We start from the raw sequence: 15571 nt of genomic DNA on the forward strand, positions 1-15571 counted from the left end.
TCTCACTTCTGCCCTTTATTGTAAACCCATGCCTAAAGGTCTGGCCTTCCACGCACTGCTAGGGTTGAGGGTTTCAGGATCAGGGCAGGTTCCCAGGGCAGCACAGGGATTAGTGAGGAGGACAGGGGGAGAACAACACCCACTATAAGTAAATTATATGCAACAAAATCACTACCAACCACCTTATCCCTACCCACCATCTACTCTATGGTCATGGCCAGGCCAACTCCAGCCATAGTGACCAGAGAGGTGCAGAATGCCACAGGGACTGACCTCTCTGGAAATAATCTTCGCTGTGGGGACGTCACAGATGTCAGAGAGAGCAATGAAGTCACCAAAAGACGACATCCTATCAGCACCTGGGGGAGGAAAGTAGCATTTTGCACCAGAAAGGTCACCTACCAGAGTCAGGGATCCCAGAAATTTAGCTTCTTAAGTGTACAGCTCAATCCCAGGTGCATTTACTTTTGAGTACGTCCCAATGCGTTCAGTGCTCCTTACTCCCTTGGCAGGTTTCTTCCTAACTGCAGCCCAAGTTACCCAGGGGGCAAGCCAGCTCAGTGTAGCAACTGAACATTTTCAGCATCACAGTATTGATGTAAGTGGTTCGCTGCAGCATGAATAACCAAGTCGCCAAACCTGTGTGGTACTTGCCAAGAACCACAAGTTAACAAAATTGCTTAACTAGCAGAAGAATCCCTTCTCCATGGAGTTCTTCTGTCTGTTGCCAGGAGCCACAATGTGGGGGAAATGTCTAACCAGCGCAGGGCCATTTCCAACAGACAGGGCACTGCTGCCCCACAATGTCATGCTATGAACAGGGAAAACAATAATTCTACACAGGGCAGTAAGGTCAAAGGCATGGATGCAACCCTGATATGAAAACCCAGGCTGGATCTATACAGATATTAAAAACACTATTATCAAAAGCTATAGGGGGAAATGCTCCCAAGGCAATCTGCCATTGACTTTGGATTCTGCAACGCCATATGGTGTCACATTTTTAAAACACATTTTAATGTTATACCGTATTTTTCGCTCCATAAGACACACTTTTTTCCTCTTAAAAACTAAGGGGAAATGTCTGTGTGTCTTATGGAGCGAATGTGTGGTCCCTGGGGCTGGGGGGGAGAAACGGACAGGCTGCGCGCAGATGCCCTGCGCTCCTAAGCAGCTCTGGGGTAGCCCACGAAGCCTCCGCAAGGCAGCAGGATGAAGGCTCCCCGCTGCCCTGAGGAGGCTTCGTGGGCTACCCCAGAAGCCAGAACAGCTAGAGCAAGCGCTGCAGTGCTCCCTCTAGCTGTTTTAGTTTCTGCCTTAGTGGCGCAAAGCCTCCGCTGCCCTGTGGAGGCTTTGTGCGGCTATCCCTGGCTTTTGCGGGAGGTGGGGGAAGGGACAAAGCGCGGCTCTATCCCTTCCCCCACCTCCCAGAAAAGCCCCCAAGAGCCGCGCTCCTCGGGGAAAAGCCTGCAAGCGCCGCACACACACTCCACACAGCTCGTGAAAGGGAGCACTGAACAGAGCCTGGGATGCATACAGGCTCTGCTCAGTGCTCCCTTTAAGTAATATGTTTTTTCTTGAATTCCCCCTCTAAAAACTAGGTGCGCCTTACGGTAAATTGCCCTGAGTCCCCACTCACCTCTTGCTCGCGCATATGCAGATGCCAAGGGTGTCAGGGTGTTGTGCATGTCGTGCACCATACAGACTTGAGCTTCCTGTTCAGTGAGAGGTATGCCAACAGCTGCCCCTGGTAGGCAAAAGAAGTAAAGGCAGTAAGAAGAAGCTTTGTAAAAAAATAATAAATTATTATTATTACATCTGAAGGCCCTGTTCAGGGAAGTTTTTAATATTTAACGCTGTATTGTTTTTAATACTTGATTGGGAGCCGCCCAGAGTGGCTGGAGAAACTCAGCCAGATGGGCAGGGTATAAATAATAAATTATTGGCTTTGTAGCCCAACCTCTGGAAGGGCCACAGGCCTACAGATGCAGTACCATTTGTGTATGGCACTCCCCACCTGCAAATATCGGAACCTGAGCTTCAAATCGCAATTCCATTATTCAAAGTACAAGAAAGAACAAAAAGACTTGGACTAAGCTATTTGAAACTGGAAAAGACTGCCTTGGAAGGTGGTGGATTATCCTCTCATAGAGGTTTTCAAGCAGGTGTCGGATGGTGACTTTTTGGAGAAGCTATAGCAGTAGATTTCCTGCATTGGTAAGGGGCTGAGGGACTTTTGAAGCCCCCTGCCAACTCTATGCATACAAGCTACTCTGAGAAAGAGAAGCGCACAACAGAGCTCTAGTTCACCTTTCTGTTAAGCGTCTCAGTTCTTCTAGATAGGACATTAGTGCATCTTTGCAGATGTAACACAAGAAATACAGTCTCCTTTAAGACATAGCACAGCTGGAGAAAGCCAAGCAAGTTAACCTGGACCCATCCTTGGAAGTCAGAGTCTTACCTGCTGGACTGACATGTTTGAAGGAGGCTGCGGCTGGAATGGCCAAAGCCTGTTTGAGCTCCTTGACTAGCTGCCAGGCATTCAGAGCATCACACAGGTTTATAAACCCAGGAGAGCCATTCAGAACTGAAGGCAGAACATAAAAGTAAATTCAGTCATAAAGGCCTTTCTTATGTAGGGGCACCAACAGCCAAAGCGGAAGGTGCCATTCAGTTTAGGAACAAAGTGTTATGAACCATTTCTCTTTGCTTTTAATCCTACCAGTAGTAAACGCAAGGGAAAAGGAAGGAAGGAAGGAAGGAAGGAAGGAGGAAGGGAGGGAGGGAGGGAGGGAGGGAGGGAGGGAGGAAGGAGGAAGGGAGGGAGGGAGGGAGGAAGGAAGGAAGGTCCCCCTCCACTTTTACATTAACAAGAGCAACGAATGAAACATCTGAGGGCTTGAAGAACTTGACAACATTCCAACCACTAGAGCACGCTGCCTCCATCAGTAGCATTACTGAGAGCCGGGTGAAATGTAGTGCCTAAGATTATGAGGTATAGCTCCTAATCTCACCTCTTTTACCTGTTTTGAATGTACTGAATAAGTGTTGTTCTCTGCAGTCTGTGATGTGGAAATATCAATTCTGACCTACCTGATAGTAGTTCTTGTAAAGATTACAGTAGAAATGTGTTCCGTATATTCAAAAGAACTGTTTCCTAGTACACAGGTCCCACTATCAGAACTCTTGTTATAAAAAAAAATCTGTTATCTGAGCACAAAGGATTATGCCCAAACCTCACTACACGAATGGCTGATCCAGATATCCGAACAGCCAAAGTTTGCCCACTTCCTTGTTGGTTTGTTTTTTGCTGGTTTGCGGCAGCCATTAGGGGCAGAAACCGTGGTGGAGAGAGAGAGATCAAAGAAATCAAGGAGCAGTAGAGATCGGGCAGTTCAGTTTTTCCTTTGTATGGCTTTTGCTGATTGGCTGCAGCAGTTTCAGGCAGAAATCATGGAGGAAGGGATGACAAATCACAGGTTATAGAAATGTTCCCATAGGAAATCATCAGTTTGCTAAGCAAACACTCATTTAATGATTCCCTGGGAACACACTGTGTTCAGAAAGGAGGATCTGCGTGCATTGTTACAGAACCATTATAAGGTTATTCAGAGCAGACTTACAACGCATCCTACCTGAAAGAGGAAGCTTAGACCTCAATGTGTAGAGCTGAGCAGGAGTCTGGTGTGGGTTCATGCCATACCTCAGGGGAAGTTGAGACACCCCTTTGCTGTACTGTTTCCTGAAGTAATCAGAGATGGCCATATCATACTGAGCCGTATGAGTGAAAGCCTGCAGAAAGTACATTGAGACTAGTCAGTCACCAGCATTCTTGGAAAGTTGCGGGAAAGCACGACGCACAGTCAGAAAGCCGACCTTCAGAGCCAGTTGCTGCCGAGTTTCCAAAGTCGTATCCTTAGCGCTGGACGCCTGCATTTCCTTTGCTATGGTGGGATAGTCCCCAGGATCACACACAGCAGACACGCGAGCGTGGTTCTTTGCAGCAGCCCTCAGCAAAGCAACACCTCCTGCAATTAAAAGGAAGCCAGGAAAACCATCACCATTCCTCTGTACATCACAGACTGGGAGCTTAAGGTCCTACCTTCAAAAACACGCAACGCGCTGATCCATCCTGGGTCTGCCAGAACCCTCAGGGGAGGTGCCGGAACCAAGCGGAAAAAAAAGCCCTGGTCCTCCGGATGTTGCCAGACTGCAAATTCCACCATTCCTGACCAGCGGCCACGCTGACTGGGGATCATGGGTACTAGAGTCCAATGAAGTCTGAAGGCCCTCAGGCTCCCTAACCTTGCTATACAACATCTCAGACACACCAAATCTAGTCCTCTCACATACAACTCATTTCCTCTGGCACAAAGGGTTTGCAGGATTTATAGCATGTTCTACAGCCAGCCTTCCAACAACTTAGCAGATTTTATTACAACCACTGGGTTGTATCCGAAGCACCATATAGGTGCAGTTCCACTATGATGGGACTTCTCTTTACTTCCCTCCCCTCCATGCTCCCTCCCCCCAAAATCTGCTGCAGAGGGTCCTTCAGCCCCCTGGAGTCAACTTTGATGGGGGGGGGGACTGGAGGGGACAGGACAGGAGCTGAAGCCACACTGTGTGCATGGAAGTCCATTGAATCAGCAAAGCTTCATCGTTGGGTAAGATGGACAACGCAGCGGTTTCTGCACTGGCTTCTCAAAGTAATTTCATAATTTATGGAATTTTCTCTGGAGGAAAGAGAACCTTTAGAAAAATTCAGCCAATTACTACATACAAAATAGATTTTAAGGACCCTTTTTGTCCAAGGAACCATTTCCAATTCCGTTTCTGCTTGTCCAGGTCACAGAAAAGCCACCAAGTTGCCAGAAATGCAGCATTGCGAGACAAACATCGGGATACCCAGCAGTGGTGGGCTTGCACACATGCATCCCTTTCCACACCCCTCCCTGAAGTCTGTTTTCCAGGAAAAGATGAAGCAATGACAGCCCCAAAGTTGCTGGCACAAAGTTGGAAGGCACAATCCATTCAAACCAATGTTCCTTTGACTTACCTATGTCAATCTGTTCAACTGCTTCTGGGATAGTTACACCTGGAGATGCGACTGTCTTGACAAAGGGGTAGAGGTTGCAAACTACAACTCTGGAAGGAAGAAGATTGAAAGGCTTTAAATTGTTCACTTCAGACAGGCAGCTGCAGAGCTATGGGGCTGATGCAGCCCACAGCACCTTGAAGCCAGCCCACATCTCCCCAACTTGGCCACAGCCACCCACTTTAAAAGTGTGGGACATCCTGTTCATGCAAGTGGGAGCCCCGCTCTGCTAAGCTGAACTGCTGTGTGACATGTGTGCGTGTGATTCATAGGGGACGGCAGCTTAAGGAAGGGCTACCCCTCCCCTCCACACATGATCCCTGAGTATCAGACTCCTTCCACCCATGCCAAGCTTTCTTGTGGAAAGGGGGAATTGTCAGCAGGCAGGAAGGAATGAAAAGAGGGGATAAGAGGATGGCAGAAACAAACAAGGGAGCAACTACAAGCTCTGGCTCTGCTGACTTTTGGCTCTGCCTCCACCGCCTGCAACACTGGTATGCAGTACCCCAGACGTATCCCTCTGAGGGAAAATGTGGTCCTTGGCTCCACCTCCTCCTACCAGCCTCAGCCACCAGGCCCCAGTTGTCAGGAAGGATGGTAGTTATAATGCAGCAAAATCGGGGGGGGGGGATGCAGTTCCCCATCCCTGCCCTAATGCAAAGCGATCATTTATCGGATCCCTGCTGAAGCAAAGCAGAAACAAGACCCTGACACGGGGCACTCAGGACACCCACACCCCAGCAGCTGCTCTTCCAAAGGGCAGGTTCAAAAGGCAGGACAGGAGCAGCCTTTGCAACAGTACCTGGCTCAACCTAGCAATCCAGAGTCAGGTCATCACCTTAAAGTTGTTTTCAGGTAGCCCACCAAATAAGAGGAATGTGTGTTTCATCCATACGGAACCCAGTTGAAAGGAAGCAGTGGGCAAACAGCAGATGATCTACACTGCTGAGACTGTGACAGAATAAGAACTATGGACACAATCCACCCACTAGTTCCAACAGGAGATGGGGGAAAGAGTATTACGCATATGCTTAATTCTCCTCTGAAATCAGTAAGAGGGACCAAATATTTTGGTTGGATTGTGCCCATATTGTCCTTTATTAGGTTAAAAAACCCAGTATCATTAAGGTGGCCCAGAAATATAAAACACTAAAAGTCATCTGTCCAGGTCACTGGGTGCTGATGGTACAGAATCAGGTGATCAGTTGCCAGACAGTGACCCACGTTACGTTTCCACTGTGCTTTACGCAAAACTGGCCAGTTAAGAATCACTTTTATTTAACTTTGATGCTTAACTTTCTGATTTCCATTTAATGAATAACTTCTGTTTGGCATCCAAAGTCGCACTTTGCACCACACCCACATCAAGTTGGCCAATCGAATGAAGCTGAGGAATTATTATGCTGCCTCTAAGTTAAGGGATGGGGCAAGAGGTGCAAAACTGAAAGGGGGCGTGGGGGGGGGGGCGTGCACGGACCAAGTCTTCAGCCCCAGGGTCCTCAGCCTCTGGCCCTGAATTTATGTACTCTTACGTTTGAAGTTGACTTACATGTTGAAATCTAAACAGTACTGTGTAAATCTCAAAAGGGCATGTTTGCCAGGGTTTCAAAATTAAAACAATGAATAGAAGTATAGAGCCTTTAAGTCTCTTACACTATTATTTTTTCTCCCTTTTCCTTCACTCCAAAAATGATGACAATGACACCATCTCACAAACTTTATGCATCTGATCTATTTTTTACTCTAACACACAGATAAAGGCTTGTTTTTGGAGCAGAAGCCCTGGTTTCTACGGCAAATGAACATTTGATTGGTTGCAGGTTTATGTCATGATTATTTATTAACTCACAATGACCCTTTAAACATTTTACCTTACAAGACTGAAATCCAACTTATCCATGTCAGCTTTATCTTGTGGGATGTCCCGAGCCAGAATACCTAAAGGGGGGGGGAATAAAAGAATTAGAGAAAGGAGTAGGAAAACCAATGTATGGTTAGCTAAGTCTGAGAATGCCAGATTCTCCTGTAGAGATTTCATAACTGAGATAAGTGCCAACTACTTTCCTAGTTACTCAAATATTACTCATGAACATCCCAGTTAAGTCTTAGCATATAGCTATCAAAGTTGAGACAGCATGAGCCAAAGTATTTTTAAATCTAAGTGAGACCACTATGTGTACTGGGCTTATTCCTACCCAGGTCTATAAAGTGTTGAAGCCTTAAGTCTCAAAGGCACCTACTTGACTCAGACTTTGAATTGCTCTTACAGCACAAGTCTATTCAAGCCTACTCAGACCCAGCAGATTCAATGGAATACTCCCTAGTAATTGTGCACAGGAATGGAGCTTAGAAAAAAGTTGCCTCTGGATTTTTTAAGGCTTCCAAATTATGATAGAATACTGGCCTATGTTTCTAGCAGTATTTGACATGCCATTGGTTTTTGGATTTCTAAACCAATATATTTTCACAACGCCAAGTCTTTCAAAAGGAGGGGGAAGGGAATCCCTCATGTCATCAAGCTCATGTTATAGGAAAGTGGCTGAGCTATGTATAAAGACAAATGACATAGTGCTGCCCTGTGGGGACTATATAACTTCAGAATGCAGGTGAGAATCACATAAATGAAAGCTCACATATGCCTAACCCCCCCCCAAAAAAAACCTGACACCCAGAAAACTCAGCCTAGCCTTTCCCTGATATGCCAATTCCCAACATTCTACCTTTGCAGAGGAAGGCAGTTTTTGACTGGGAAGGAAGACTTAAACAAATATGTAGTTTCTTGCATGTATTTTGGAGCGACACCGCTATCCTGAGAGAACTGTACCACATGATCCCTTCCAACTCTTAATTCAGCTGTAAGGAGCCACAAAACTTTTGACTTTATGCTTCTAAAATGAACACCCAATCTTTTTCAGGAGCAAGGAACCACAAACATATAATCACTGTGGAAAACTTACATAGGCTACAGTGGTACCTCGGTTTAAGAACAGCCCTGTTAACAAACTATTCGGTTTACGAACTCCACAAAACTGGAAGTAGTGTCCTGGTTTGCGAACTTTACCTCGGTCTTCGAACGGAAGCCGAACAGTGGAAGGGCACTGGCGGCGGGAGGCCTCAATCGGGAAAGCGCACCTTGGTTCAAGAACGGTTTTGGTTTAAGAGTGGACTTCTGGAACGGATTAAGTTCGTAAACTGAGGTACCACTGTAGCCAGAATCATGGGCCGCAATAAGGCTCACAGATTATCCTCCAGGAAGATGCACAGTATTTAGGACCAATTCCAGTTTCTACACACACACACACACAATACTGGATCTCAGGGAGAGGGGCGGCACCCTCTATTTCTATGGGGAAGGAATTATTCTGTGAAGACGCATTCAGGGATGCAGGTCCCCATACGGAGCTTGGAGCAAAACAGCCCAGACCCAAGTGCATCACCTCTGTGAGAGGAAAGCTTGAAAATGGGGTAAGCAGCCTTTTCCCTGGCAACGAGTAATCTATTGAGATGGCATGCTGAAGTGGCCAGAGCCAATGATGGGAGGAGCCAGAAGCAAAAGCCTTGACTAATCTGGAATAAGTGTTGTCAGGGATGGCATAAAGTGAGATCAGAGGCCATAAATCACTCCCCCCCCCCCATGATTTAGACGATGTGCAACTTCAGCGGATCCACCTTTCCCCAGATGCCACACAAATTCCATAAAATACAGGCAACAGAAGCACTTTAGGACCAACCTACCTGCATGAACAGCAGGATGAAGGGTCTTCACACGCCCTCCCAACATTTCCGGAAAGCCAGTGAGGTCAGAAACATCTCTGTGCAAAGGGGTGGGGGGGGGAAGAGTGATAGAGAAACAGAAGAATGTCAGAAGTCAGTTACTTTATTTCTATAGTACTCCTTCGGTGCAATAAACTGTTTGACTAAAAGACTGATCTGCCTATTGAGATGGTATAATAGGTATTTGGTTAATATGAAACACATGGTGGAAGATTCTTTTCATCTCTTCTTCTCTCCATTAAATAACACTTTTAATGTATCTGTTCTAGTGAACGTCCAAAAATTGGTGAATGTAAACAATTATTTCATGAATGTTGACAATCCAATATGAATGTCTATTCTGTCTATGTCTGAAAATGCAGCAGCAACCATTGCCTAAATGAATGTCAAAAAGTCAAGAAGCACATGCTTATTTTCACAAAAGGCAACAGGGATTGCCAGCATTGACCATGTGGATACCCACTGAATTCTGGGCAGTCACTGTAGCATATAAATGAATTGGCTTGGCCAGCCTTGTTCGGCCTGACAAGGATGCTGTGATAAATCACTACTTTAAATGTACAGGTGAAATATGGAAGCTGTAAAAGGATTATTTACTCAGTGTCACCCAATGTTTCCAAGCTAGAATTTGAACAAACTCTTCTGAATACAGTGGTACCCCGCAAGACGAACGCCTCGCGAGACGAAAAACTCGCAAAACGAAAGGTTTTTTCGTTTTCGAGTTGCCTCGCAAGACGAATTTCCCTATGGGCTTGCTTCGCAAAACGAAGCTTGCCCCGGGGACAGCGGGTCTTCTCTTTTGAAGCAAGGGGCGGCGGGGAGAAGCGGTCTTCTCCCCGCAGCCCCAGGTCCGGGGACAGCGGGAAGCGCTTCCCGCTGCCCCCGGACCTCTTTTGAAGCAAGGGGCTGCGGGGAGATCCCGGTGCTCCGAAGCGGGGCGGGGGGGCGGGAAGACCTGCCCCAGCCACCCCGCTTCAGAACGCTGCTCCGAAGCGGGGCGGGGGGCGGGAACACCTTCTGAAGGCGGGCGGGGGGCGAAAGTCTTTGTCCCCCCTGCCTGCCTTCCCAGGGGCTTTTAAATCGCCCCGGACAGCGGAGAAGTCCTCCGCTGTCCCGGGGCGATTTTAAAATGCCGCCCGCCAGCATTTTAAGATCGCCCAGACAGCGGAGAAGTCCTCCGCTGTCCCGGGGTTTTTTAAAATGCTGGGGTTGGGAAGAAAAGCCCTTGTCCCCCCCCCCCAGCCTTCAGAAGAGGTCCGGGGACAGACTGTCCCCGGACCTGGTCTGAAGGCGGTTTCCCTAGGAACGCATTAATTGATTTTCAATGCATTCCTATGGGAAACCGTGCATCGCAAGACGAAAAAACCGCAAGAAGAAGAGACTTGCGGAACGAATTAATTTCGTCTTGCGAGGCACCACTGTATAAGCAAAGTACCTCCTTAGCCACAGGTTCTCTGTACAGTCATGATAATGTCTTGGGTATAAAATAAAAAGAGTTCTTGTAGTAAAATGTCTGAGCTCCTAGAAATAGAGCTCCTCTTAATCTAAACAATGTATGATTTTCCAAGGTAAAGGCAAAAGATAGTATTTTTTTACCCAACTTTGCAGCCAGTCATGAAAACCCCAAAACCCAAGTCTGCATTTAGAGCTAGATACATCAGCTATCCATAGCAACTTGACAGCTTCCTCGCCCCTCTGTGAAATACTGGCCGACACCACAAAGTTGGTGGGAAGATAAATTGAAATTTACTGGAAATTGAGGAGAACAAAAACAGCACCAAGGGGCAAATTGCTAAGGAGTTGAGTCCATGCTGCACAGCTCCACACTCTCCAGCACATTATGGTTACACCACTGTTCACCTTTCTTTTTAAGAAATACTACATACTTTGCATGGTACAACAGGATGACCAAAAATCACTTAGTAAAGACCGGAGTTGGAAAATAGGAACTTTTTGCCCAGGGAGGCACGTGTTGCCTCCTCTTGGACTAATCCTTTATCATGGTCTTGAATGGGTATTTTGTTTAATGCTTGCCTATCTTAATGGATTTCCTTCTCTTAATGGCACACAGCCTCAAACAGATGACAGATTACATGAAAGGGGACAGAAAGGCTTTCAACTGCTCATTTCAGAAAGCCTTTCTAGACATCTAAAAAGCATTAGTTCCCTTTCACATGACCACAGCCAAATAATGCATTCCCTTTCCTCTAATTAAAGTAAATTTCACCAGGAAAGGCTATTGAGCAAAGAATTTAAAGGATTCTAAACTCAAGACAACATTACACTCTCCCCCCCCCCACTTTAAAGTCCATCTTCAGAAAGAAAAGCAACCTTGTCTTGTACCTTGGAAGTCAAACAGCTTAGTTGCTGAACATTTCGGTTCCCAAACGCCGCAAACCTGGAAATGACTGTTCCGGTTTGCAAACTATTTTTGGAAGCCGAACGTCCAACAGGGCTTCTGTGGCTTCTGGTTGGCTGCAGGAGCTTCCTGCAGCCAATCAGAAGTCATGCTTCAGTTTTCAAGCTTTTTGAACAGACAACCGGAACGGATTCTGTTCAACTTCCAAGTTACGACTATATTTCAAAGCAGCCATTTTTATGTGGAGACAAACCACACCTTTAGAAATCTGGGTTGAGAGCTCAGTGGTCTAGTCCATGTTTTGCCCAGAGAAGATGGTTATGAGGACAGAATGGGAAGGGAGAGAATGACATACGTCACCATGAAGGAAAGGCAGAACATACATGCCATCATATGTAAATAAATGTAAAAATGGAAGCCTCTCATCCCTCCCCCATGACCATTTCTTCAAAGTCTTGTACTGGCCTCCTTTTTCACAGACCCCCCCCCCCTGAATACTTGCAGGATACAAGAAACCTAGGCAAAAATATATGCACAACACTAATTTGCAGGTCCTTTGAATCTTTATACCGGGTCACATCACAGGTCCATCTGGCTCAATATAGTCTACTCTGACTGGCAGCACCTTCGCCAGGGTTTCAGGCAAAGAATATTCCCTGCCCTGGCTGGAGATCCTGGGGCTTGGACCTGGGATCTTCTTTATGCAAAGCAGGTGCTGTGACGCTGAGCTAAGGATTTCTGTTCAAGCTGTGACAGAAGTCCAACGTTAGAAAAATCCCAGAGAACAAGGACAGCAAAGGAAATTAAGTTATCATCTAGGATCTGTCAGCTCAATATGCAGAGATTTACTTAAATTTGCTTACTCTCTGGTTTGAACTGACTACAGTCTGCCACTTCACCCAAACTGGCAAACTAACAGAAAACGGTGGATTTATGCAAACTAGCAAGTAACTAAGAAAGGAGTGGATGAAGGGATTGCACAGGAAACACAGAATCACAGAGCTCGTTTCTATGAAACAAATCCATGGTTTGACAATAACAAGTGAGGTGGCAAACCCAATCTCAAGTTTGCAGTGCAGAAGCAGGCAAAGCCAATTACTCTGAAACACTTCATCTGGGGCATGATTCTGTGAACCTTCAAACATCTTTTACCTGACGTTCAGGCCTGCATCCCGAAGGGTTTTTGCGGTTCCTCCAGAAGCAACCAAACCCAAACCCAAGGAACTGAGGCATTTTGCAAATTCCACTAGGCCAGTCTTGTCTGAGACACTGAATAAAGCTAGAAGGAAAGCAAAAGATAATCAACATTTTTTAAAAGACTCTTAGCATGTAGCAGAACCCCCAAATTCACAATGAGTCACTTGAATTTCCTTGTGCGCAGCTCGGGGAGTCAAGCATGCATAATAAGGCTGCAGTCGTGTGCACTCTTAACTTGGAAGCAGACAGCAGAAATTTTCTAAATAGGTATGTTTAGGATCAAAGTGCAAGGTTGCAATCCTAAACACATTTATATGGAATAATTTATAGCCAGCCAGTGTGGCGTGGTGGTGGGAGGCCTGAGAAATCAGGGTTCCAGTTCGCCTTCAGCCACGATACTCACTGGGCTCCCTTGCGCCAGGGGCTGCTGCGAAGATAAAAATGGGGAGAGGCAACCAGGCAGGCTGCCTTGAGCTCCTTAGAGGAAAGATAGGATGTAGCAAATGTAGCAAACCTGCTAAATGTAGCAAAGAAATAAGGTGCAGTCACATAAATGGACTTGCCTTCCGACTAAACGCCTTTAGGTTCATGGCACAAGGCCTGTTTAAACTGAAGAAACTCCAGAGGGCAAAGGGCAGCCCTCACTCAGAAGCACGGCTCCTAGAAAGTTTGAGTCTTCTGTTCCCATTTTAAAATTAAACAACAAAAGGTGGGGAATCTGATCACAGATCTCACATATCAGGTGTGGCTCAGCCACAAGGAAGAAGGCAGGATGCTGAAGCCCATTTCCACACTCCTTATCAAAGGTTCACACATACACAAAGCACCTCTTCAAGGTCAAGGCACAGAGTGCACATGGAAGCACAGCGCAGTGGAGCCGCCCTGTCATAGAATCATAGCTGGAAGGCACCCTGAAGATCATCTAGTCCAGAGCTTTCCAAACTTTTCATGTTGGTGACACATTTTTTAGACATGCATCACTTCACGACACAGCAATTCAGTTTTACTCGCAAACTGGAGGTGAAACGAACCCCTTTCCAGCCCTGGCAGAAGTACGGGGAGCGTTTGTGCAACACACCAGCGCACTGCAGCCGACACACTAATGTGCAGAGTTTGGAAAGCACTGGTCTAGTCCAGCCCCTTGAATGCAGGAATAGGCATCTGTTCCACACAGGGATCAAACCTGCAATCTTGGCATTATCAGCAACGCACTATTTCTTTCTTACCATCTTCTTACAATGTCTTGTACTGTCTGTCCAGAAACGTAAGTGGCACAAGTTTTCAGAAGCAAAACAATGGGAAACACGGATTTGTTTTATTTTATTATTTTATTTTATTTATGCCATCCCTACACAAGAGGTTTCTTCAGTGACGAGTCCTTTGTTATTTTGCACATTTGCAACTTAGGCTCCAAAGCGCTGCACTTTCTAGGCAATTCCCCCTCTCCCCAACTTTTTGCCTACAGCTTGGTGGTACAGTCCAGAAACAGTTTCACCACACAAGAACAAAGGAGGATCCTGCTGGATCAGGCCAGGAGCCCATCTAGTCCAGCATCCTGTTCCCACGGGGGCCAACCAGAGGTGCCCTCTTCTCCATGAATTTGTCTAATGGTCTTTTAAAACCACCCAAATTGGTGACAGTCGCCGTCTCTTGCAGGAGTGAGTTCCATAGTTCCATAGATTGCGCACTGTGCGAAGGAGGGCTACCTTTTATCTGTCATAAATCTTCCAACATTCTCCTTTGTTGGATGTCAGCAACTTCCAGTGCTACGAGAGAGGGAGAAACACTTTCCCCTACCCCAGGGATCAGCAAACTTTTTCAGCAGGCGGCCAGTCCACTGTCCCTCAGACCTTGTGGGGGGCCAGACTACACTTTGGAGGGAGAGAATGAATTCCTCTGCCCCACAAATAAGCCAGAGATGCGTTCTAAATAAAAGGACGCATTCTACTCATGTAAAAAAACGCTGATTCCCGGACTGTCCATGGGCCAGATTGAGAAGGCGTTTGGGGCGGATCTGGCCCCTGGGCCTGTGGTTGCCTCCCCATGCCCTATCCACTTTCTCCACCACCCTGTGAGTATTTTTTATAATCTTCTATCAGCAGGGCTGGTCACCTGACCCCCAAATGGCAGCTCCCTCCCTGCCAGGGAAGAAGGGGCGAGGGAACATCCACACCAGGAGGGGGAGGGGGGGACTGGGAGAAGGACTGACACTGGGATCTCACTTTGCCTCCTGGGTGGGCCGGCCCTGCTAAAACGTCCCAAATGCTGCAATCTTTTTACATAGGGGGTGGAATTGCTCCATCTCCTTGATAATTTGGGTGGCCCTTTCCTGAGCCTTTCGCAACTCTGACCCTAACCCTCGATTCTGCAGCAGAGACGGAAACTTTAACTCTTCCAGCCACGCCACCTTTATATATATATATATATATTTAAAAAAACACGGCTACTGGGGCTCTGTCGCTGCGGCCCTAAATCTGGGTCCCTTCGGAAGCAGCACGGCTCCCTCCGACCCGGACGAGTTTAGGATTTGCAACCCCGGAGCGAGCCCGAAGGAACCAGGCGCCCCTCGCGCGCTTCCCACCCCTCCTCGCCCGCAGGTGGGCGGACGCTGCTACTGCTGCTGCTCCCCAACTTGCCGAAGCGCCCCGAGCTCCCCGCCCCGCACCCCGAGAGCGCGCAGCGCAAAGGCCCCTTCGCCCCCCCCCCCCGAGCCCATTACCCAGCTGCTGCCTGGAAGCCATGCTCGCTGCCCTCCGAGGCGCCGCGGGAGAAGGCTCGGTCCCACGGGGGCGGGGAGCGTAAATGGGGCTGGAGGGGGGTGGGCCCGGCCGGGGGGAGGGCTCAAGGGGTGCATGCCGGGAAGCGGGGCCAGGCTCTCTCTCGCCAACTTTGGCGGGCGCGCCTCCTGCGAAGGGAGGGCCGGTCCTGCAGGCGCCAAGAAGGGGGGGGGGGGGCGCCTGAGCTGCTTCTCCGGCCGCGTGTCGCCTTGGGCGCGAGCTGCCCGGCAGCTGCTCCGTCCGTCTCTGGAAGGGAAGCGCGTGGCCCAACTTCAAAGGGCGGCCGAAATGCCTGCCCTGTTGCGGGGGGGGGGCGAGTGGGGGGGCAGCAGGGCGCCCGGCGCACTCCGGCTTGCTCTCCCGAAG

General features: G+C 47.9%; 1 protein-coding gene across 2 annotated transcripts in view; it reads right to left on the bottom strand.

Annotated features, from left to right (window-relative positions):
- Positions 1–15571, bottom strand: part of ATIC (5-aminoimidazole-4-carboxamide ribonucleotide formyltransferase/IMP cyclohydrolase) — a 30868-nt gene extending 15297 nt beyond the window's left edge. Inside the window, exons 1-10 of one of the 2 annotated variants that reach the window (XM_083473518.1) lie at positions 15148–15571; positions 12384–12510; positions 8834–8910; positions 6970–7036; positions 5060–5148; positions 3877–4028; positions 3636–3792; positions 2462–2587; positions 1640–1747; positions 274–359 (exon numbers count right to left, since the gene is read on the bottom strand). In XM_083473518.1, coding sequence (XP_083329644.1) covers positions 274–359; positions 1640–1747; positions 2462–2587; positions 3636–3792; positions 3877–4028; positions 5060–5148; positions 6970–7036; positions 8834–8910; positions 12384–12510; positions 15148–15169 — 1011 coding nt within the window. In that variant the 5' untranslated portion in view covers positions 15170–15571. Of the gene's footprint in view, positions 1–273; positions 360–1639; positions 1748–2461; positions 2588–3635; positions 3793–3876; positions 4029–5059; positions 5149–6969; positions 7037–8833; positions 8911–12383; positions 12511–14779 lie in introns of both variants that reach the window. The other variant, XM_083473519.1, reaches the window with a different exon arrangement.

Source organism: Podarcis liolepis (genome assembly GCF_965112155.1).
Source record: "Podarcis liolepis genome assembly, chromosome: 1".
In the NCBI taxonomy this organism is placed as follows: Eukaryota; Metazoa; Chordata; class Lepidosauria; order Squamata; family Lacertidae; genus Podarcis; species Podarcis liolepis.